Here is a 26,072-nt window from a genome sequence, read left to right on the forward strand (position 1 = left end):
CTTAATCACTTAGAGCAAGATGTCTCATGGGGATGGACCTCCTCCTATCTTTTAGGGAGATGACTTTCCATATTGGAAAATCGCATGGAGGCATACTTAGAAGCTCTAGACGTTGGTATTCTTAGAGCTGCCTTACAAGGCTTCCCAAAACCTCAGGATGCTACTAACTTATAAGGCGATGAGGTTAATTATGAAAAGTGGAATGCAAAGGCTCGAAACACCATCTTTAGAGGCCTTTGCAAAGATGTGTTCAACCGCGTAAGGAACCACAAAGATGCCCATGCACTATGGTCGGACATTTGTGCTCTCCATGAGGGAACCAAGAGTGAGCATGAGGAACGCTATCATCTTGTGATTAAAAAGCTAAATTCATTTGAGATGCTTCCCAAAGAATGTGCTAATAAGATGTATTCACGTTTAAATGTTCTTGTAGAGGAAGTCAACGGGCTTAGACTTACTCAAATGTCACCATCCGACGTTATGAGAAAGATCTTGAGTGTCCTCCCCATTGACAAATATGGGCAAATTGTGACCATGCTACACCAAGGTGATCTTTCCACCGCTACACCGACACAAATCTTGGGAAAGATCAATGCTCATAAGATGTACATGCACATCACGCCACAAGATGGCTTATCCTCTACCAAGAAGAAAGAGAAGGACTTAGCATTCAAAGCTAGCCAAGACAAGGGCAAAGCAAGACTTGAGTATGAGAGCTCAAGTGATGAAGAAGATGAAGATGAAAATCTTGCTCTCATGGTGAAGAAAGCCCCCAAGATGCTAAAGAAGCTAAACAAGAGTGGCATCAAGTTCGACGGCAAGAAGAAGTTCTTCACAAGCTCTAGAAGAAAGCCAATCTCCAAAATGAATTGCTTTAATTGGGGTGAACTTGGTCATCTAGCACATCAATGCCCCAAGCCCAAGAAAGACAAGTTCAAGAACAAGAACAAGGGCAAGAAAGATGACTCAAGTAATGAAGATGAAGATGAGAAGAAGAAGAACAAGCCATACAAGAAGAGAGATGGCAAAAAGAGGGACTTCCACAAGAAGAAGAAGAGTGGAAAGGCCAACATCGTCGGTGATTGGCTCACAGACATTAATTCATCTAGTGGATCATCCGATGATGATAGCGACAATGAGAAGGTGGCCACCATTGCTATTGATCTTCCATCTTCACCGCCACCATCGCTATTATCCTCTACACACCTATGCCTTATGGCCAAGGGTGAACGCAAGGTAACTAATAATGATGATAGTAGTGATGATGAGCAAGCTAGTGACAATGATAGCAATAGCGATGATGATGATTCACCTTCATATGATGATCTTGTCAAAATACTAAGAAAATACACTAAGATCATTAGAAAGAGTAGAGCTAAAAATGAAAAGCTTGATGCTAAAAATGATTCACTCTTAGCAAAATGCGATACATTGGAAAAGGCTAATGTTGAGCTTAAAGAAACAAATGATGCTATATCATCCAAACTCAAGAAGCTCAAATCTTCTAAGAAAGAGCTTAAAGATAAACATGATAAACTTGAGTGGGTGCACAATGAGCTCATCACTAGCCACAACAAGCTAAAATATGAATACACTACTCTTAAGATCAATCATGATACTCTTATTATTGCTCAAGAATTTTTACCAAATGAGCCACATGATGCTACTAACCATGTTGTTAAGATTGATATAGCTACATCATGTGATGATTTAATTGATGAGAGCATTGAGCAAGGATCTAGTGGCAAAGGCAAGCAAGTGGTTGAGTGCAATAACTATGATGAATATGTCAAGCTCAAGAATGCGAATGAAAAGCTCATGAAAGATCTTGAAGAGATGAAAAGCCACAACACCATTGTGCTAGAAACTCTTGATCATGATGAAGGTTTGATCCTTGAGAATGAGAAGCTCAAAGAAGAGAATAAGAATCTCAAGGAAGAAAAGAACAATGATATTCTCAAGGAAGAGAACAAGAAGCTCAAGATGGAGAAAGAGCGTCTCAAGATGGGATTGAACAAGTTTACAAGAGGCAAGCATCTCCAAAGTGAGCTACTTATGAACACCATCATGAAGATGGATAGAAGTGGCATTGGATATGTGGCAAGTGTAGAGAAGAAGAAGGCTCAAGTTCAACAACAACAATCAAAGCCAAAGCCAAAGCTAAAGAGATGTTTTGAGTGTGGACAAGAAGGCCACTTTGCTCATGAGTGCCAAACTTCTACCGCCACAACCCTTACCCAAGCATGCTAGACCATTTGCCTTCAATGCTTACTACATGCTTAGAAAGGATTCTAGTAGAAAGATGAAAGTCATATTCTTAGGACCCCCTAACAAGAATAGGCCTAAGAAGATTTGGGTGGCTAAGTCACTTGTTGAGAAGATGAAGGGCCCTCAACAAGTTTGGGTTCCTACAGCTTGAATCTCTTGTGTGTAGGTGAACTACAAGACCGGTGGAAGTCATTGGGTTATTGATAGTGGTTGCACTCAACATATGACCAGTGATCCTCATATGTTCACCTCACTAGATGAAGAGGTAGATGGACAAGAGAAAATAACATTTGGAGATAACTCAAAGGGCAAGGTTAAAGGATTGGGCAAAGTGGCAATATCAAATGATCATTCCATCTCAAATGTGCTTTATATTGCTTCATTGAGTTTCAACTTGCTATCCATTAGACAATTGTGTGATCTTGGCTTCCAATGCTTGTTCACCGAGAAGGAGGTTGTTGTATCCAAAGTAGATGATAATCAAGTGATATTTAATGGATTTAGATACAACAACTTATATCTAGTGGATTTCACCTCCGAAGATGCAAATTTAAAGACTTGCCTATTCACCAAAACAACACTTGGATGGCTATGGCATAGAAGACTTGCTCATGTTGGTATGAGTTCACTCAAGAAGTTAATGAAGAATGATTTGGTGAGAGGGTTGAAGGATGTGAAGTTTGAGAAGGACAAGCTTTGTAGTGCATGTCAAGCCGGCAAGCAAGTTGTAAATATCCATCCAACAAAAGCTTTTATGTCAACCACAAGAGTGCTAGAACTCCTACACATGGACTTATTTGGACCAACAACATACAAGAGTTTGGGAGGAAATCTCTATTGTCTTGTGATTGTTGATGACTATTCAAGGTATACATGGGTACTCTTCCTTCATGATAAATCCGAAGTTGCATCTTGCTTCAAGAAGTTTGCCAAGAGAGCTCAAAATGAATTTGAAGTGAAGCTCAAGAAGATAAGAAGTGACAATGGAAAAGAATTTAACAACACAAATATTGAAGCTTATTGTGATAAAGTTGGGATCAAACATGAAGTCTCCACAACGTACACTCCTCAACAAAATGGTGTAGTTGAGAGGAAGAACTGGACTTTGATCACTCTTGCAAGAACAATGTTAGATGAGTACAACACCCCTGAAGCTCTATGGGTGGAAGCAATCAACACCGCATGCTATGCATTAAATCGTCTATTCCTTCAAAAGTTTCTTGGTAAGACACCTTATGAGTTACCCAATGGAAAGAAGCCGGGCGTCTCCTTCTTTAGGGTGTTTGGTTACAAATGCTACATCTACAAGAAGCGGCAACACCTAGGGAAGTGTGGCAGAACCTCCTAAGTTATAGGGCCCACATGCACCTGTCACTGTCCGACGACCTTTGACATTTATGCATATGTTTCCAATAACTTAAAAAGACTGTCGGGTGTCCTCGGGGAACCCCGAATCATCCATGATTTCTGAGCAGGATCATGTTACAGAGTCATTGCAGTATTACAACATTTATTCAAATATCAAAACCAGAGTAAAAACAGCGGAAGTCTTATGATAACATAGTTTACAAACCAGTTGTTTCAAACCTTACAAACTAAGTTCGATGATTATTACAAACCATAGTAGTAGTGGAGTGGCATAATTAACATAAACTTAACACACAATATAAACATCCTGCCCAAGGATCACACATTTACTTCTCATCGTCAGCACGAACGATAGTCATGCAGCATGATCCAAAACAGATCCGCTCATGAGGCTCACCTACAACAAGGGGTCAACGAACCCTAAGTACAAAAGTACTCAACAAGACTTATCCGAAATATTAACTGATAAACTCAGTAATGTAGGCTCAGGGATTCAAGGTATAGCTTTAACAATGATCAAAGTTCTTTTGCGTAAAAGCTCTTTTAACAACATTCTTAATATAGAAAACTTCTCAAGAATTATATACAAAGCTGACACGATCCGCACTGAGATCATGAAACTTCATATCCAACACCTTCACAAGCCTTATTCAAGTTTCGGTTATTAATTCTACGATGATGAACAGTGAGTTGAGTCTCCTTAACCGAGGAGCAACGACGATTCGAACCGATTAAACCTAGCTGGGGATTCCAGACCACACGACATATGCAGGTCCCCGACTCACATATATCAACCTACCCTCAGATCCTCTAAAACAAGAACGGGTCCGCGCCACCCGAGAACACAGTACTCCACCATTCCAGCCCATGGCCACGTGGGTACATGCTATTCCCGCCATCTCTCCACTCCCAGTGCGTGAGTAGCCATTCTCGTAATAGAATTGCCAAGTTTAGGCTTACCGGAGTATGTGGTTAGTACTGCAAATTCTCACCTCATGCAATTCAACAACGGATGTGCCTTAATCGACACAGGCGGAAAGAACCCACTCACAAGACCTCCATGTCCTGTGGCTCACACACACCGAGTCCGCCCGGTCTAGATTTATTACTCCACATTCCCATATCACATGCTAACAATATTGACCAATGTCCCATTTAAAACTTGCAGGTGGCAGGGGGTCACCCGACTTTCATCGTTCTACGCATAGCTAAGCAAAACTAGGCATATACGAGTTTAAAACTGGTAATATGGTAAATATGGAATAACAAGAGTGGTAATGCACCAATTAGGCTTTTACTTAACTCCTAATCACTTCATGCAGTAACGGAAAGCAATAGCAAAATTAATTTGTAAAACACAAGGTAGGGTTGTATGCATCCGGGGCTTGCCTTCGTTAACAGAAAAGTCCAGTTCCTGCAATGTTTCACAAGTATTCGATCCGACTTCAACAGACGGATTAACCGCCTCAACAACTTGATTAACTACCACGTGTTCACCTTCATTCACTACACGTAATAACAATGCCATGTTTAACATGATGCGGAATACGAAATATGATGCTCGATGATGGATGCAAAATTAATAATTTGAATACAACTTTCCTTCGCGGTACAGTTGCAAGTCAAATAAACTAAATCTTTTTCGTAACACATACATCAACTGCCAAGGATCATTAACAACAAATGACCCAAGGTCATCACTCAATCCAAAATTCCAAACAAAAACCTAAATCATTAAAGGTTACTATTCGCTTTTATGAATTAATTATTTAATTCAAAATTATGAAATAAATCAACTTATTCCAATTGAGCTCAAAATTTTAGTACATGTTCATTACATGTTAACTAAGTGGCAAAATAAATTTTCATAATTTTTGGAGCTCTAAATAAATCTACACAAAAATAGCAAGAATAGACACTATTCATTCAAATCTGAAAATAGAAAAATCCATTTGAACGCTGAGTCACTGACAACGGGTCCCACATGTCATCTTCAACCTCCGACGTTGACTATGGCAGCGACGGCTCTGACCAGCAATTTCTCACCGACGGTGAGATCAACGGCGATGGCCAACGTACCAAAATGACAACATCATCACAGCGCATCGACTGAAGGCACTAGCTAGACGAATTACTATGAGTTACGAGCTTGGCGTCGGCCATGGCGGACGCGGTGGCTCGGCGACATTACACCGGCGATAGGAGTACAGTAGCAGTTAATCAAAGGGCACAGGAAGCATTAGGAGCTCACCATGAACACTACAGAGCAGAAAGCAAGGCTGGAGAAGCAGCGTAGATGCGGGTCGACGTGAACAGCAACAGCGGCGGAGCAAGGATCGTCGGTGACGGTGTGCCGGCGACTGCAGTGGATAAAACGGCCAATCAACAGTGAAATGAGCACTATGGCATCTAGACAAAGCTAAAGGTACACCAATCAAGGGCAACGGCTCACCGACGGGCTCTGGCCACGGAGATGCGCATGCGACGGTGAGGTTACCGACCGCGAGGAAGAAGGCGATGAAACTCGAGTTCCCAGGTGAAGACAAGCCAAATTGGTGGGTCAGATGGACGTGCAAGGTTCAGGCGGAGCTAGGGACTAGCTTATCAGCGACGGTGGAGCACGACAACGATGGCACGGGCTCACCGGAGATGGAGCAGCGGCGACGGGAAAAACAGAGAACGAAGAAAGAAAAACGGCGGTGGCTCCAGAGCTTTATAGGGCAGCCAAGGAAGCACAAAGAAGCCACGACGAAGCCTTCAGCGCACCAACACGACGCCTAGACGGCCATGCGCGCGACTGGAAGCAAGCCGAAGCTCGCCGGCGGTGTAGCGCAAGCGGTGAGCACTGTTCATCGAAATTACAAGTTTGCCATTCGCCAAAAATCACAAATTACTCCCAAATTTTCATAACAACTCAAAAATCTCCAAAAATAAAAGTTGTTCAAAATCAAAAGTTCTACAACTTTTCTTTTATAACCATCTCCTAATTCGGTCTAGATTTTGAAATGAACTTTTGAATTCAAATAGGGAAATTTAACGAATTACGCCTTTTTGAATTACTCAAAATTTTTCTAAATAACTTGAAAAACTCCAAAAATAAACTTTGTATAACTTGCCAAGCTCTACACTTTTGCTTTTGGGCCCAACCCCAAAATATGCTTAGATTTTGAAATGGATTTTCAGGGTAGGATTTAAATGTTGAAAAGCGGGGTTTTCTCGAAAAATTCAAAATCCAAACAAACATTGAACTTGAGTCAAACAATACATTGCAACACATACCACATAAATATAAACTTGTATTAGTGTATGCATCTCAAAGTTTTTACCAAATGCCAAATGCTTTGCAATGCATATGATGACATGTCAGATTTTAATATTTAAACACCCGAGGTGTTACAATCCTTCCCCCTAAAAGAAATCTCGCCCCGAGATTCAAAGCCATAGGGTAAGTAATGGAAAAGGAAATGTGTCACGAGAACACATACAAACTCTGTCCATAAAATAGCTGAGGTCCCTTTACAAAACACAATTTGTACTACCGAACTCAACTAACATTACTCTATTCTATATTGACGCTAGGAATTCTGGAAACTTTTCTAACAAGTAGTCTTCTGATTCCCAAGTAGCTTCCTCTTCTGAATGTTGATTCCATTGTATTTTATAGAACTTGATTGTTCCGTCTTCGAGTAACACGATCTTTCTGATCTAACACTCGGATAGGATATTCGGAATAAGTTAAATCTGGTTCTAGTTCCACTCCTTTAACTTCAACATTCTGTTCAGGCACTCGGAGACACTTCTTCAATTGAGAAACATGGAACACATCATGCACAGCTAGTGAGATGTTTAGGTAATTGCAAGCGATATGCCACTTTTCCATACCTCTCTAAAATTTGATATGGTCCAATGTATCGAGGTGCCAACTTTCCTTTAACACCAAAACGGGTAACTCCCTTCATTGGTGATACTTTCAGATATACAAAATCTCCTTTGGTAAATACCAATGGTCTCCAGTCTTCTATCCGCATAACTCTTTTGTCGGGATTGAGCTATCTTCAAATTACTCTGTATTTGCCTAACCTTGTCTTCTGTTTCTTTCACAAGGTCAACTCCAAAGAATCTTCTTTCTCCAGGTTCAGACCAACTCAATGATGTTCTGCATCTACGACCATAGAGTGCTTCAAATGGAGCCTATTCTAATGCTTTCTTGATAACTATTATTGTATGAGAACTCGGCCAAAGGTAAGCATTCGTCCCACTTATTAGAATAGTTAAGGACACAACACCTTAACATATCTTCAAGTATTTGATTAACCTTTTCAGTCTGTCCATCAGTCTGTGGATGATAAGCTGTACTATACAGAAGTTTAGTACCCAATGAAGAATGCAATTGTTTCCAAAAGTTGGAGACAAACTATGTACCCCTATCTGACACAATAGTCTTGGATATTCCATGGAGACTCATGATTCTTGCTAAGTACATTTTAGCATATTGGATCGTAGGATATATTGTCTTGACTGGAAGAAAATGCGCTAACTTAGTGAGTCGATCTACAATAACCCATACTGAGTCAAATCCCTTTGATGTCTTGGGTAGACCAATAATAAAGTCCATACTTATGTCCTCCCACTTCCAAGATGGAATAGGTAATGGTTGTAACTCACCAGTAGACCTCAAATGTATAGCTTTCACCTTTTGACAAGTATCACACTTGCTGAACTTGGCATATAGTTGATGTTCTCTCAAATGGGTCAGACCAATTCTGAGATGTTCCGCATGTTCTTTCTTATTCTTGGAATATACTAAAATGTCATCAATAAACACCACTACAAACTTGTCTAGCTCAGGCATGAATACTGAGTTCATTAGATACATGAAATGAGCTGGAGCATTTGTCAAACCAAAAGACATTACCAAGTATTCATATAATCCATATCTTGTGGTAAATGCCGTTTTAGGAATATCTTCAGGCTTTATCTTGATTTGGTGATATCCTGATCTCAAATCTATCTTGGAGAAAACTTTAGCTCCGGCCAATTGATCAAAAAGCAGATCTATCCGAGGATAATGGATACTTATTCTTGATGGTCACTTCATTCAATGGACTGATAGTCGACACATAACCTCAAAGTCTCATCTTTCTTTTTCACAAAAATTGCCGGACATCCCCAAGGTGAAGAACTAGGTTGGATAAACCATTTCTCAATCAATTCTTGTAACTGAGTTTTCAACTCGGCCAATTCCTTATGTGGCATCCTATAAGCTCTCCGAGAAATCGGAGCTGTTCTAGGTTGTAACTCTATATTGAACTGTACATCCCTATCAGGTGGTAGACAGGGTAAATCTTCAGGAAACACATCCGGAAATTCACACACTACCGAAATATCTCTAATCTCTTTGACAGCAGTTGCATAAATCTTGCCCACTTGATCTTCTTAGGGTTAGGAAGTTGGATAAGAAGTTGAGAATTACTATCAGGCAAATTCACTCGTAAGGTCCTATTCAAAGCATCTATAACAGCCTTATGCTGATACATCTAATTCATTCCCAAAATTACATCTATATCCTGATCCTTAAGGATAATCATGGTAGTGGGAAAAATATGCCCACCCAGGTTTACGGGTACCTGGTATGCCATTTCCTTAGTACATAGACGTCCCCCGGGCGACTGTATAAAGAAACTTTCCTTTGTTGCCCCAATTGCAATTTCATGCTTCACTGACAAATGTTCTATTGATGAATGAATGCGATGCGTCAGAATCAAAAAGTATAACTGTAGGGTGATTGGCAATAGAAAACATACCCATCATCACTGGCTCCCCTTCTAGAATTTCTCCAGCTTGAATATAGAACACTTGTCCTGTCTTCCTCTCATCTTTGCCCTTCTGAGCATTCTGATTATTGTTCTTGTTTGGTGCCTGACCCTATTGTTGATTAGCAGGGGCCTTCTGATAATTTTGATTAGCCTGCTTAGGATATGGACATTCCCTAGAGAAATGACCAGTCCTTCCGCAATTGTAGCATGGATAGTTATGACCCTGGGATGTTGGAGCATTGCCACCAGGAGTATTGGTTGACTGTGAACTCGGATAGGTTATAGCAGGACGAACATTTGACTGTTGCCCAGCTTGGAACTGCGGCGGACGATAAGGAGGACGATTATGATGTACTGGATGATAAATCACCCTCTGCCTCTTCGGATTTCCCCCAAAAGATCCAGACGGCACACTCTTTTTCTTTTTGAGCTCCTTATACTGTCGAATACTTTGATTCTGAAGCAATTGCAATATTTACTGTCCTCATGGTAAGTGACATTGGTGCAAGTGGTCATCATAGTCTGCAACTTGGTATTCAGGCCTCTCATAAACCACCTCTTCTTCTTGGCATCAGTATTGACATGTTCGGATGCATATTGGGACAGATGATTAAATCTTCCCACATATTGCATCACTGGTTTGATCTCCTTATTTCAAAGCAAGGAATTCATCTAGCTTCATAGCCATCACTCCTTCAGGGATATAATGGGCTCTGAAAGTAGTACAGGAACTCAGCCCAAGTTATTGGAATGCCAGTAGGTTGCATAGCCACTAAGTTTGCCCACCAAGCACTTGCTGCTCCTCTAAGTTGTTGGGTGGCAAATGTAGGTTTCTGATACTCTAGTGCATGAGATAAGGTCAAATTTCTGTTCCATAGTTCGAAGCTAGTCATCAGCCTCCAATAGGTTCATCTGCCTTGGTGAACACCGGGGGTCTTGTGTCTGTAAAATCAACATATGTAGCCTCCTGTCGGTTATGGTGGCAGTCCACGGTTTCCGTACATCTGATTCTGATTACTCTGAGCCATCTCATGAAGCAAACGAGAATTTTCAGCCAGTCACATTGACAAGTGCAGTTATAGCATCAGCTAAATTGGTTGGAACTGGTGGCGGATCTGGAATACCGTCCTCATCTTGTGAAGTTCCCTGGAATAAACGAACCCCGTGTACTGACGCATCTGCTCATAACAAACCTAAACTTTATTCACATGCCTTTATTGAATTGTACCAAAGCTTACTCTAGACACCTTACATAGAGTTTACTAATGTACAAATAAACCCACTGAGTACGAAAACAGAACTACATAACTTAGCTAGAGCTATTATTATACAACTCTACTCTTCTCCTCAATTTCTTCAAACTTCAGGCTCGGTATCCATTCCAGAATTATTACCGCCTTCATCAGTCACTTTCATCAATCATTACTAATTCTTCAGGATCTTCTTCTTCTTCCTCTCCCGATTCATCATCATCGGCAAGGATGACACCGGGGTCCATGGCATCCGCTTGAGGCTCATGATTCGGATTTAGTAGATTGCTAAGCCTATGAACCTCCTCATGTAGATACGTATTATGTTCTTCTAAATCTTCTACATAGAATTTTAGCTCATGAGTTCTAGCTCTAGCTACATTTTCTCTGTGCCAAGCTTCATTTCTTCCTTCCACCGTACGAACTAACATACTTTCGCAGTTCCTATACGTGGTGGTGAGCTGCCTCAATTGACCCTGTAATTCTCCTATTTGTATAACATCCAAAGCCCTATCTCTCGTAGATTATGCTAACTCCATAGAAACCCTCAGTATCTCTGCCTGGGGATCAGGCCTAGAGCTGCTACTACTAGCACCATCATTTCTAGGGACAAGTTGGTGACGAGGAACTCCTTTGGGTCCGGTGGACTTACGGGGCGTCATCTTGGCACGAGCCATACTGTAGGTAGCCAATTTAATCCAAGTAAGACCATTGATCAAAATCCAGAAAGTAGCTAAGATGGTTTACATTCCTCCAGCCAGACTCACAACTTAATTCCAGACTAAGAGGTGAAGGAAGTAACGAGTGAATTATTCCTGATACATGAATCGTTCTTACGAACAAAAACATCAAAAATTTATAATGCACATAAACAACATTTATTTTTATATAGGGCATAGTATGATTACTACTCCACCACACAAAACCTTTTTAATCAAATAGAGAATGGTAAGAAAGAAATAAGATAAGTCAGAAGCAATTTGGACTAAATTACCAAGTTAAATTTAGTCATCCAAATCATTTTGAAGTTTTTATAAAACAATACAACAAAACCTTGTAACGATTGCTCTGATACCATTCTGTGGCAGAACCTCCTAAGTTATAGGGCCCACATGCACCTGTCACTGTCCGATGACCTTTGACATTTATGCATATATTTCCAATAACTTAAAAAGACTATCGGGTGTCCTCGGGGAACCCCGAATCATCCACGATTTCCTGAGCAGGATCACGTTACAGAGTCATTGTAGTATTACAACATTTATTCAAATATCAAAACCAGAGTAAAAATAGTGGAAGTCTTATGATAACATAGTTTACAAACCAGTTGTTTCAAACCTTACAAACTAAGTTCGATGATTATTATAAACCATAGTAGTAGTGGAGTGGCATAATTAACATAAACTTAACACACAATATAAACATCCTGCCCAAGGATCACACATTTATTTCTCATCGTCAGCACGAACGATAGTCATGCAGCACGATCCAAAATAGATCTGCTCATGAGGCTCACCTACAACAAGGGGTCAACGAACCTTGAGTACAAAAGTACTCAACAAGACTTATCCGAAATATTAACTGATAAACTCAGTAATGCAGGCTCAGGGATTCAAGGTATAGCTTTAACAATGATCAAAGTTCTTTTGTGTAAAAGCTCTTTTAACAACATTCTTAATATAGAAAACTTCTCAAGAATTATATACAAAGCTGACACTGATCCGCACTGAGATCATGAAACTTCATATCCAACACCTTCACAAGCCTTATTCAAGTTCTGGTTATTAATTCTACGATGATGAATAGTGAGTTGAGTCTCCTTAACCGAGGAGCAACGACGATTCGAACCTGATTAAACCCAGCTGGGGATTCCAGACCACACGACATATGCAAGGTCCCCGACTCACATATATCAACCTACCCTCGGATCCTTTAAAACAAGAACGGGTCCGCGCCACCCGAGAACACAGTACTCCACCATTCCAGCCCATGGCCACGTGGGTACACGCTATTCCCACCATCTCTCCACTCCCAGTGCGCGAGTAGCCATTCTCGTAATAGAATTGCCAAGTTCAGGCTTACCGGAGTATGTGGTTAGTACCGCAAATTCTCACCTCATGCAATTCAACAAGGAGCGTGCCTTAATCGACACAGGCGGAAAGAACCCGCTCACAAGACTTCCATGTCCTGTGGCTCACACACACCGAGTCTGCCCGATCTAGATTTATTACTCTACATTCCCATATCACATGCTAACAATATTGACCAATGTCCCATTTAAAACTTGCAGGTGGCAGGGGGTCACCCGACTTTCATCGTTCTACGCATAGCTAAGCAAAACTAGGCATATACGAGTTTAAAACTGGTAATATGGTAAATATGGAATAACAAGAGTGGTAATGCAACAATTAGGCTTTTACTTAACTCCTAATCACTTCATGCAGTAATGGAAAGCAAAAGCAAAATTAATTTGTAAAACACAAGGTAGGGTTGTATGCATCCGGGGCTTGCCTTCGTTGACGGAAAAGTCCGGTTCCTGCGACGTTTCACAAGTATTCGATCCGACTTCAACAGACGGATTAATCGCCTCAACAACTTGATTAACTACCACATGTTCACCTTCGTTCACTACACGTAATAACAATGCCATGTTTAACATGATGCGGAATACGAAATATGATACTCGATGATGGATGCAAAATTAATAATTTGAATACAACTTTCCTTCGCGGTACAGTTGCAAGTCAAATAAACTAAATCTTTTTCGTAACACATACATTAACTGCCAAGGATCATTAACAACAAATGACCCAAGGTCATCACTCAATCCAAAATTCCAAACAAAAACCTAAATCATTAAAGGTTACTATTCGCTTTTATGAATTAATTATTTAATTCAAAATTATGAAATAAATCAACTTATTCCAATTGAGCTCAAAATTTTAGTACATGTTCATTACATGTTAACTAAGTGGCAAAATAAATTTCATAATTTTTGGATAAATAAATAAGCCTAGAAAAATCATGGAAATCCATTTATGAATAAATTGAGCAATTTTTATCACATTTAAAAATTACTGAAAACACTATTTCATATTTTTTTTAAATACTATACCTCACAGAGAAGTCACTCAAAAATTTTTATAATTTTTGGAGCTCTAAATAAATCTACACAAAAATAACAAAAATAGACACTATTCATTCAAATCTGAAAATAGAAAAATCCATTTGAACGCTGAGTCACTGACAACGGGTCCCACATGTCATCTTCAACCTCCGACGTTGACTATGGCAGTGACGGCTCTGACCAGCGATTTCTCGCCGACGGTGAGATCAACGGTGACGGCCAACATACCAAAATGACCACATCATCACGGCGCATCGACTAAAGGCACTAGCTAGACGAATTACTACGAGTTACGAGCTTGGCGTCGGCCATGGCGGACGCGGTGGCTCGGTGACATTACGCCAGCGATAGGAGTATAGTAGCAGTTAATCAAAGGGCATAGGAAGCATTAGGAGCTCACCACGAACACTACAGAGCAGAAAGCAAGGCTGGAGAAGCAGCGTAGACGCGGGTCGACGTGAACAGCAACGGCGGCGGAGCAAGGATCGTCGGTGATGGTGTGTCGGCGACTGCAGTGGATAAAACGGCCAATCAATAGTGAAATGAGCACTACGGCATCTAGACGAAGCTAAAGGTACACCAATCAAGGGCAATGGCTCACCGACGGGCTCTGGCCACAGAGATGCGCATGTGACGGTGAGGTTACCGACCGCGAGGAAGAAGGCGATGAAACTCGAGTTCCCGGTGAAGACAAGCCAAATTGGTGGGTCAGATGGACACACAAGGTTCAGGCGGAGCTGGGACTAGTTTATCAGCGACGGTGGAGCACGACAACGATGGCACGGGCTCGCCGGAGATGGAGCAGCGGCGACGGGAAAAACAGAGAACGAAGAAAGAAAAACGGCGGCGGCTCCAGAGCTTTATAGGGCAGCCAAGGAAGCACAAAGAAGCCACGACGAAGCCTTCAGCGCGCCAACGCGCCGCCCAGATGGCCACGCGCGCGACTGGAAGCAAGCCGAAGCTCGCCGGCGGTGTAGCGCAAGCGGTGAACACTGTTCATCAAAATTACAAGTTTGCCATTCGCCAAAAATCACAAATTACTCCCAAATTTTCATAACAACTCAAAAATCTCCAAAAATAAAAGTTGTTCAAAATCAAAAGTTCTACAACTTTGCTTTTATAACCATCTCCTAATTCGGTTTAGATTTTGAAATGAACTTTTAAATTCAAATAGGGAAATTTAACGAATTATGCCTTTTTGAATTACTCAAAATTTTTCTAAACAACTTGAAAAACTCCAAAAATAAACTTTGTATAACTTGCCAAGCTCTATACTTTTGCTTTTGGGCCCAACCCCAAAATATGCTTAGATTTTGAAATGGATTTTTAGGGTAGGATTTAAATGTTGAAAAGCGGGGTTTTCTCGAAAAATTCAAAATCCAAACAAACATTGAACTTGAGTCAAACAATACATTGCAACACATACCACATAAATATAAACTTGTATTAGTGTATGCATCTCAAAGTTTTCACCAAATGCCAAATGCTTTGCAATGCATATGATGACATGTCAGATTTTAATATTTAAACACCCGAGGTGTTACAGGAAGTTTCAAAGATGTTGTGATATTAGTTTTCTTGTTGGTTACTCATCAAAGTCCAAAGCATATAGAGTATTTAATCATACCATAGGCTTAGTTGAAAAAACATATGATGCAGAATTTGATGAATCTAACGGCTCCCTAAGGAGCACATGAGAATCTTGATGATGTAGGTAATGAACCATTGAGGGAGGCCATGAAGAACATTCCGGTTGGAGACATCAAGCCCAAAGATGATGAATATGATGTACAAGTGATTGATCCACCTTTTTCATCAAATGTGCCACAATATGATGATAAAGATGGGAGAGTAAAAAATGAAGATACTCATGTCTCTCATGATCAAATGGTGGCACAAGCACATGATATTGATGCTCCACAACCTCCCCCTCAAATGGTTGATAGAAGAAATTCACCTCTACTATAAACTCATCCATAAGATCTCATCATAGGGAGTCCTTCAAAGAGTGTAATGACTCGATCTCAAAAGCTTGCTTCATTTATTGAACATCACTCTTTTGTCTCTTGTGTTGAACCTAAGAATGTAGAAGAAGCTCTTCAAGATTCAGATTGGATCAATGCCATGCATGAAGAGTTGAACAACTTCACTCATAATAAAGTTTGGACTCTTGAAGAGCGACCACAAGGTGCAAGAGTCATTGGAACAAAGTAGGTATTCCACAACAAGCAAGATGATCAAGGCATTGTAGTGAGGAACAAGGCAAGACTAGTTGCAAAGGGGATTCTCTCAAGTTGAAGGATTGAATTTTGGAGAGACCTTTGCACCGGTTGTAAGACTTGAAGCCATTCGTATCCTCCTTGCATATGCACCTCATCATGAAATGGAATTATATCAAATGAATGTTAAAAGTGCATTTTTAAATGGCTTCATAAATGAACTAGTCTATATTGATCAACCTCTCAGGTTTGAAGACCCTAGATATCCTAATCATGTTTATAGGTTGTGCAAGGCGCTATATGGGCTTAAGCAAGCCCCAAGAGCTTAGTATGAGCGTCTTCGGGATTTCCTCATTGAGAAGGGCTTCATCCATTAGGGAATGTTGACACCACACTATTCACTAAGAAGCTTGATGGAGAAATCTTTATTTATCAAGTATATGTTGATGATATCATCTTTGGATCATCAAATGAAGATTATTGCAAAGAGTTTGGTAAATTGATGTCAAAGGAGTTCGAGATGTCAATAATTGGAGAGCTTACATTCTTTCTTGTTTTTAAGTCAAGCAAATGAGAGAAGGGATTTTCATCTCTCAAGAAAAGTATACCAAGGATCTTCTCAAGAGGTTCAATATGAATGAATATAAGCCAATCAAGACACCAATGCTATCTAATGGATATCTTGACCTAGATGAGAAAGGTAAAACGGTTGATCAAACTCTCTACCGCTCTATGATTGGTAGCTTGTTATATTTAACCGCATCTAGGCTCAACATCATGTTTAGTGTGTGTATGTGTGCTAGATTTCAAGCTAATCCTAAGGAAACTCATTTAATTGCCGTTAAAAGATCCTTAGGTACCTTAAGCACACACCAAGCATTGGTCTTTGGTATCCCAAAGGAGCTAGATATGAATTAGTTGGCTATTCTGATTTGGATTATGCCAGTTGCAAAGTTGATAGGAAAAGTACATCCGGAGGGTGCCATTTGCTTGGTAGATCACTTGTGTCTTGGTCCTCCAAGAAACAAAATAGTGTGGCTTTGTCCACCACCGAAGCAGAATACATTGCCACGGGTGCTTGTTGTGCACAAATACTTTATATAAAATAAACTTTGCTAGACTATGGTGTAGTTCTAGAAAAAGTAACTCTTTTATGCGACAATGAAAGTGCGGTAAAACTTGCAAATAATCTGTTTCAACACTCTTGTACCAAGCACATAGATATCCGTCATCACTTTCTTAGAGATCATGTTGCAAAGAATGATATTTCATTAGAAGGTGTAAGGACCGATGATCAATTGGCGGATATCTTCACTAAACCGCTAGATGAGGCGACTTTTTGTCGATTGTGGAATAAGCTCAATGTGATTGATTTTAGTAACTTCACTAAAAATGAGCTTGTGTTGTAACTTGCATTGCATTGTAATATACAACATATTTAATCTTTGGTAATGCATATAGGGCTTGTCTAACATGGTTAAGATAACCGCCATAAAGCCCATGAAGAAGCTTAACCTTGGATCAAACTTGACAAGCAACTAGATTTACTTTCAAGTATTGCATTGCACATGCATGAATGTTGCTTTGTCGTTTATCTTCAACTGCCCTCTTATTGCCTATTTTCTTAAAAAGAATTATAGCCTAAGGCAAAATATTTTTAAAAAATTTGAGGGTTTAAGAGAGGTCACTCACATCAGTTCCAATTGGTGTTTATTTGGAATCTTATTAGAGTTAGGACTTGATTGGGAACAGACAACATGAAGGACTTTGAAGATTTGCTGGAAAAAGAGTGACCAGACACTACATCGAACTCTGAAGTCCAGCATCCGGTCAGTTCACAGGAGGTGAACTGCTGCTGAGAAGGAGTGACCAGATGCTGGAACAGTGCTTTTCCAGCGTCCGGTCAGATGGCAATCCAGCATCCGATCAAGCGAAGAAGACAAAGTCAGGATCGACCGGACTCTGCCTACATCTGGTCAGTGGTGATCGGACACATCCAGTGGAGATTCTAGGGGTTTTGGACCTCTCTAGAATTGATCAGACGCTGGGTGGCAGCGTCCGGTCAGTAGAAAATGTACGGGATCTGGTTTCTTCTCTGTTTCCTTATCTAATCCATTGGGGGCCACCATAAATCACGTCGCGCCGAGACCTAAAGCCGCTTACGCCATCATCACCGCCTGCACAGCACTCATGCCCTAGCTGCCACCTCCTGAGCCACTGTGTGCCCATGCCCTCACTCCACACTGCCGCAGGAGCGCCGCCCGACCACAGCACTCACCTGTGCCGCCGCGCCCGTGCCTCTGCTCGCCCCACGCGCCTTGTTCCCATGCCGCCGTGCCAGAGTTGCATCGCCCACCCGCGTCTCTGCTCCATGTGCCTGTGCTCCAGCAATGGTGTTGAGCCCACGCTGCCAGCAGCCCTTTTGTGTCATGCCCTAGCGTCGCTCTGCTTCGCCATCCACACGCCAGTGCTGCCACCAGACTCATCGGAACCCTAGCTTTCCTCCTTGCCATGCAAGCATTGCTCTAAAGCCCACATTGGATCTCCGCTACTAAACTTCGCCGCAATCATAACCCTAGATGTCCAGTTGCCAACTCGGTGGTTCCCCGATTCGTTCCTCTTCTCGTCGATTCGCTGGTTCATAAGGTAGCAAGCCCTTGTTTCTGATTCCGTATCTATTGCTTGCTTTCTTAGGGTTTCGTATCTCTAGATATATCGTATTTATTTGTATATCTTATCTATTCTATCATGCAATGAGTCAGAGTCATTGTGGTCCCTTTGGTAGTTAATAGTTAACTTGAGGCCAAGCTCGCGAGTATGGATCGAGGCCAAGCCTCGGAAGTGACAGTTGGCAGTTGATTCTTGTCAGGGAAGTTGCTCTTTTCAGCTTCATCAGATGGCTCATGTCAAGAATGTCGAAGGAGGTCCCGGTGATGAGGATCTAAGGCCCCCGCCTCGCCTAGCCTACAGATGCAAAAGGCAAGACGATAAAGAAGCTAGCAATGAGGAAGCGCAAGTATCCTGATATAGATACAGCGAGAGCAGCCGCAGTTGCAGAGGCCACAGAGCGCACAGAGAGAGGAGGTGCTCGGAGTGGTGTTGTTATTGCAGATCAGCTTTCTCCATCTACGAGGGCTGCACTTGAGCAGGTTGATCGTCGTCATGGTGGTCTAGCTGGGACTGTCATGGTTGGAGGATGGTGTGTGGCTATTGATGAGAGTTAGTCTCAGGGGGAGTCATAACAGTAGCCGCAACCAGTAGAGCAAACTCAGGAGGGAGAGTAGGCCAAGAAGACAGAGTAGGCACATCAGCCATAGCTTCGTCACTCTGGTCGTACCCATGCTCCAATCACACCGAGGTTAGAGACACAACGGAGAGGTTCACGTCCACCGCCTAGACCATAGGGTCCGCCTTTAGTGACTCACTTGGATTTGAGGGCCTACCACAGCCAAGTAGGTTCAACAGCTCAGATTTATGGACTTTGAGCAGTGGCTCCTACCGAGGAGGGATGACCAAGCTTCAGAGGGCTTCTACATACCACTGTAGGAAGACTTTTATAATACATATCTTAACAATGGGGCTATATTGAGATCTCAGAGGGTAGTGTAACATTGAGTCAATTGTAGCAGCAACTAGAGAGCATATTTGCCCTTACCTAGCTTACCTATTAGGACTGATAGATTTACTTAGACGGATAGACTTATATGTTCCATCTTAGGTCCGTCAGTTCTATGCTTCACTCTGGATTGACCCGCAGCACAAATTCATTCACTTTGCTTTTAGAGGCAGAGATTACAGGCTGATGAGCTCTAAGGTCAGAGAGATTCTCAGGCTTCAGGAGCAGCCAGTCTGGCTTCATAAGGTTTGCTATGGACAGACAGTGCCCCCCAGACGCCCTCATGGCAGTATAGTGTCCCCCCTATAGATCTAGTCCACCATTGCTTCATAGAGCCATTCGACGAGGGGTCTAGCAGGACACCTAGTGATCTCACTCCCACTACTAGAGTGCTTGATATTATTATGAGGAGGACACTACTTCTGAGGATGGGGTATTGTGAGGGCCTGACTCGCATACAACTATGGCTACTGAACTCTCTGATGCAGCAGACTGTGTTTGACATTTGGTATCTCCTTCTATCAGAGATGGAGGATACTATTACAGAGGGGTTTAGAGGGTCATAGATAGCTGCTATATGCTCACTAGATTACATTCATAATCCATAGGGCAGTTACTGTGAGGCCATCTGAGATGTTGGCAGAGTATAGTGGTGCTACTACAGAGTTCACTGCATACAACATGACACAGATGATCCGACATAGTACAGTGAGGACACCCAGCCAGTCGAGCCGACGTCCAGAGGTGCCAGAGACTATAGCTCAGCAGGATGAGACCATCAAGGGTATAGCAGCTATAGAGGAGGAGGAGCTTGATGCTCAGTAAGAGAGGATGGTCGAGAGCGACCCCAGCGATAGCTCAGATGAGGACTACCGGGATATCCCTCAGATGTCTCCACGACGACATGACCATGAGGCTGGTAGCTCCAGTTCAGCTCCACCTACACCGCAGACAGACTCCGCTTTACTTGCCATCCTTGAGTGGATGAGGCAGGATTAGGCTCGTCAGGCACAGGAGACCACCGCTACTTTTGCATAGTTCTAGACTAGGCAAGATGAGTTTTAGCGACAGAAGCAGGCAATCCAGCAACAACAACAAGCTATACAGCAGCAAGCAGCAGGCCATGCATTAGCAGCAACTTCTCATGTAGCAACAACTACTTGGGTTTATGCAGCATGTTGTGACAGCTATTGGGGCTTCACTGCCACAGCCTTCACCTCAGATTGGCCAGCCTGCCACCACTTCTATAACTCTAGCATTACAGCCTAGTCGCTTCAGAGTAAGGGACAACCACCAGCACACTTTGCTTCACCTACAGAGCAGGTGTCCCAGTGGTTTGTCTCGCCAGTGCTAGCCCTGTAGTTCACACCTTTTCAGATGGGCTACACACCAGCTCAGTCTTTCTCGCTGCTAGTGCCAGATACCTCAGTCTCCAGGAGCCTTGGAGCGACTTTCAGTGAGTTGATAGGACAGTCTACTCTGCCATATTTACATGTCTCAGGTCCTTCTATAATTGCACCTATTACCGGGACTACAGAGACGCTCCCTTCTTCTGTTGCATCATCAGAGCTGTCCTGCTTCAGTGGTACCTGCATAGTCTACGACCGCTCTAGTCCCTGATCCTGACCTAGACCGCTTTAGCATCGCTTTTAGCTACACAGGGTTAGACAGCTCAGAGCTTAGGGTCAGATGATGATGGCACATAGTTCCAGCTCGCTCCTCGTACCTCAGTGCCCGACTCGTCCGCTGTAGCCCCGTCGACCGACCCTTAGGTTTTGGTGTTTGACTGTCAAAGGGGGAGAGGGATCGAGTATGCTAGACTTAAGGGGAGCGACTACTTATCTAGGGGGAGCTTAGTTTATCTATTATATTTAGTTTTTATGTGTGATACACTATTATACATTCGTGTGTGTTTACTTTCATACATCAAACTATATTTATGTGATAGTGATATCTACATGATCATGATATTTGACATGTGTGCTCTCTACTTTGAATCTTTTATATGTCATATCACTAGTGTTATGCTCATTTGCTTTGCTTCCGTGTTTTACTCCGATGCAAATGAGCTTTATTATTTATACTCATGCTTATTTCATATCTTTTGAATACATCATGTTGGCTTGGGTCATTTAAACTTGCCTAACTCCTTTATTCTTATTGTCAAAAGCTTATATGAACCAAGCATGTTAAAAACCTCAACTCTTTCACATACTCGAGGTAGTATTGTCATCAATCACAAAAAAAGAGAAGATTGAAAGCATCTAGACCTCTAGTTGGGTTTCGGTGATTAATGACAATACATGATTACTATGACTAACGTGTGTTTTGCAGAGGCAATTAAGTTAAGTCATGGTAATAGAGATCGATTGGGCTATCATGGTGGTCATGCCTCTACGATGAAAATCATTTCGGTTTTCAAAGGATGGACGACAAGGTTAAGGATGGACTAGTTCTAAGTGTCAATTGGAAGTTGAAGAGACACTTAGAGTAGTTTAGGTCTTTGTTTTTTTCTTTGGCCGTACTGTTAAGAGGGGTATGGATGGGTAGTTTAACCTATGTGAGTCTAGTGAGTTAGGTATGATGCACACTTACTAAATCTAGCACTAGGTAGCTCCTAAAAAGCCCTTAGATTCATTGGAGCAAACTTCATTCACATATGATTGAGAGTTGGAAGTGAATGAAGGGTCAAATACTGACCGAACGCTGGCTCCGGGTTGACCGGACGCTGGCGCAGAGTCCGGTCAGTTCATTTGATCAAGGTAAATCGTCTGGTGCGACTGGACGCTGAGAGGTGAAGTGACCGGACACTGAGTCCCAGCATCCGGTCAACTCCAATAAGGTTTCAGAGAAGGAAAATCATGACCGGACGCGTCCGGTCACAACTTAATCACTGAAGTTCGGGAAGAACTGACCGGAGCATCCGGTCAACATGATCAGAGCGTTCGGTCACCCCGAAGAGGCACATAACGGTTTGTTTTTCAGCCGGGTTTATAAATACTTTCTCCACTCGTGTGTGAGGGTACTTTTGCTCATTTCAACAGTTGAGAAACACCTTTGAGAATGTCAAGAAGAACAAGATCCTAGTAAGGTGATTGTGATTTGAGAATCCCAAAGATAGCCTTCATTAGTGAAAGCAAGAGTAGCAAAGTGTGCATTCCACCCTTTTTATTAGGCTTGTCTTGGTCAAGTGAGAGTTCGCACTTGTTACTCTTGGTGATCGTCATCACTTAGACGGTTTGGTGGTGATTGGGAACTTAGTGATCATCCGGCGGAGCTTGTGGATGACCCAACTTAAGTTGTGAGCGGTTGTGGGTGATTCACCACGATGGAGTGTCAAAGAATCAACCCGTAGAGAGCACTTGATCCTTGCGCGGATCAAGGGAGAGCTACACCCTTGCGCGGGTGCTCTAACAAGGACTAGTGGGGAGTGGCGACTCTCCGATACCTCGATAAAACATCGCCGCGTTCCTCTTTCTCTTTTTATTTTGATCCATTTACTTTGAGCAATTCAATTCTTATCATTTACTTTCATAGAATTGCCATGCTAGAGTAGGATTGGAACATAGGTCGCTTAAACTTTTATGCGTTAGATTAATAGAAACATTTTCTAGACATAAGGAGTTAATTGGGCTAACCGTAGAACTTAATTATTGCGAAGAAATTTAGAATGAGCTCATTTCACTCTCTTTTTTTTTTTTTTTTTTTTTTTTTTTTTTTTTTCATCCTGATCTTTTTAGAACCCGTGGCACGAAGAGAGTCCAGCCCTGGCATGCCTAGTTTCGTCACCGTGACCGTCACATAACTCCCCGTCGCCGTGCGTAACAACGCTGCTTCTCCTTTACTTCGCCTCGCCTCGCTCCAGGACGACACGCGCATCCGATACCATTCCTCGCCTTCTCTCCCCCGCGATCGCGCCAGCGCCCCCGAAAAACCCTAACCACCCGGAGCCTCGGCAGCGACTGCCTCAGGCGACGGCGCAGCGACCCCAGGCGGAGGCAGACGGCGCAGCGGCTTGCCCCCTGCGGAGGCGACGGCGCAGTGGGTTGCCCCCTGCGGAGGCGGACGGCGCGGCGGAGGTCTTTGCCTTCCCGGCGATGCGAATTGCGGTATGAAGCTCAAGCGGCGACGCGCGGTAGAAGTGGTACGTTGCCTTGGCCCCTCGGTTACCCTACTACCACTCGATCCCCGCGATCTATGTGCCGATCGCCTGATCGCGGCGGTTGCGAAGGCGAACGGATTAGGGTATTGCTCCCAGGTTTCTTTCTACTGGTGCGGCTTAGCTCGTGGTGTAGATTCTTGTTCCTTTTGGGCGGTTAGGAAGTTGCGTGCCAGGGTGCTTTGGTGTTGGTGAACCGCTAGACTGCCATCGTGTCTTTTGTAGTGTTCAGTGTCTACAATCCTTGCAACAGTAGTTTGTGATTACAAGATGTCTTAGATCTGCAGTTGGACAAACCTCGTATGTGCGGTAGTTAAACCTGAAATTAGGTTATTGTCGGGAGTTCTACTACCTGTGAGGTTTACCGCTGTTAGTGGTGATTCCAGTTCCCGGTGATAGTAGGTTTTTTGGGTTTAAGTATGCTACACGCCCATGGTATTTTTTATTTTCGGGGATCACAGGGTTCCTTGTGTATTATTCAGTCTCCGCAATCCTTGCAACAATAATTATGTCTTTATGATTACAAGAAGAAACTTTAGACCTCAGATACAGGGGCGGAGCCAGGATTTAGATATTGGGGTGGGGGGGGGGGGGGGGGGATCATCAAGTGGTTACAAAAAAGTATATGGTTCCACCATCAAATCTTAATGTCGGTTTAAAATATTATTGACTTTGATGTAGGCTTAAAAAACTACAATAAATCAATCTTTAATCTTTTCATCTCAAAAAAATGCTAAATGTTCAAATTGAAGATAAAAAGGAACATTGTTCATAGGTTAACGCTTCACATCATATTTACTTTATTTAGACACTTAACATTAGATAGTTAGGAGATTTATTTGAGAAAAACAATTTAGAATTGGCTGAGAAGACATTATTTACTTATAATTTCTAGTGATTATTAGGAACTAATAATGAGAAGATGTATTAACGAACACCCCACCTCATTTTTCTGACTATCAAACTGTTTGATGCAATCTTGGTGGGCTTCTTTGCTTTTAACGTTTGTCATAGATCTGCAGTTGGCCAAACCTAGCATGCGCAGACCTGGATTTCTTTTCTTTGGTTCTTTTTCTGTCTCTTGATGTTTGCAAAACTAAACAAGGGCATTTAGTTTAACAAATAAAAGCTGTGTAATTAACACCTGTTATGGTCAACATTCTAAGACTTTGATGAGAAATGTTTAGAGGCAAAGATTTTCAAATGAGAAGAGTATGAGATGTATTGTGCATTGATCCCTACTAGATCAGGAGAGTCCCAACTGATCTTGATTTGGAGTTAAGATTTAGCTAGCTTTGGTCCCTCCTCCGGTTTTGGACAAAAATTTTAAATTGATAAATTGCACCTTAGAGTCCCCAGATTTTGCATTATTGTCTCAGGCCCCTAAACCTTAATAGACCTTGGATTGCATTTTTATATTCATATCAGATATCACCTTGCACCCCAAATTCCAGTTACTGCCTCGTCCCCTTGAACCTGCATGGTTGCCTCACCTCTGCCTTAGTGCGTTAGGGTGAGACGACCACGCAAGTCCAGGGCCTCCGGTGCAATTATCTCTATTAAATTCAAGTCCCAACTTCTTCCAATGGCACATTGAGATTTGAGTTACTAAATCTAATGGGAGCATAATTTCTGTTTATCAAACTCATCTGTTAATGAAACCTAAGCAGCATGTGATATTATATGAAACAATTGTGTGCACAAGTTGGTTGCATTTGCTTATTGCTTTACATATGATCGTTAATCCAGCATGTAGCAGATCCTTTTTTTTCCTATCCTGTACCTTTCACCAATGTATGTTGTTTTGTTTGCAGCCTCCAAATATAAAATCTTTCATCAACAGTGTTACCACCGTTCCTCTTGAGAATGTAGAATTGCCGCTGAAGAATTTTGCATGGGAATTCGACAAGGTGTGTAAATCAGACTTTTTATGTATAGCTTCTTTTGTGGTGATGTTATTAATTCTAATCTCTTGCTACCAAATTGGTGTAGGGGGATTTCCATCACTGGGTGGACCTTTTCAATCACTTTGATTCTTTCTTTGAGAGTTATATCAAATCAAGGAAAGATTTGCATCTTGAAGATAATTTTCTTGATGTGGATCCCCCATTTCCTCGAGAAGCAGTCCTTCAAATTCTCCGAGTATCAAAACTAATATTGGAAAATTGTACAAATAGACACTTCTATATTTTTTTTGAGGTCAACACTCTATGCATGTCCTGTTTATCTGCTGACCTACTTGTTTTTCC

The 26,072-nt window shown here is 42.1% G+C and overlaps 1 protein-coding gene across 5 annotated transcripts in view; it reads left to right on the forward strand.

Moving 5' to 3' along the window:
- Positions 1-23,491: 23,491 nt before the first annotated feature.
- LOC136549712 (E3 ubiquitin-protein ligase UPL1-like) overlaps positions 23,492-26,072 on the forward strand; it is a 33,748-nt gene continuing 31,167 nt past the window's right edge. For 3 of the 5 annotated variants that reach the window (XM_066541093.1, XM_066541097.1, XM_066541096.1), the window contains exons 1-3: positions 23,493-23,808; positions 25,638-25,733; positions 25,816-26,022. In XM_066541093.1, coding sequence (XP_066397190.1) covers positions 23,776-23,808; positions 25,638-25,733; positions 25,816-26,022 — 336 coding nt within the window. In that variant the 5' untranslated portion in view covers positions 23,493-23,775. Of the gene's footprint in view, positions 23,809-25,637; positions 25,734-25,815; positions 26,023-26,072 lie in introns of all 5 variants that reach the window. The other 2 variants (XM_066541094.1, XM_066541095.1) reach the window with 1 other exon arrangement.

Source organism: Miscanthus floridulus, chromosome 4 (genome assembly GCF_019320115.1).
Source record: "Miscanthus floridulus cultivar M001 chromosome 4, ASM1932011v1, whole genome shotgun sequence".
Taxonomy (NCBI): domain Eukaryota; kingdom Viridiplantae; phylum Streptophyta; class Magnoliopsida; order Poales; family Poaceae; genus Miscanthus; species Miscanthus floridulus.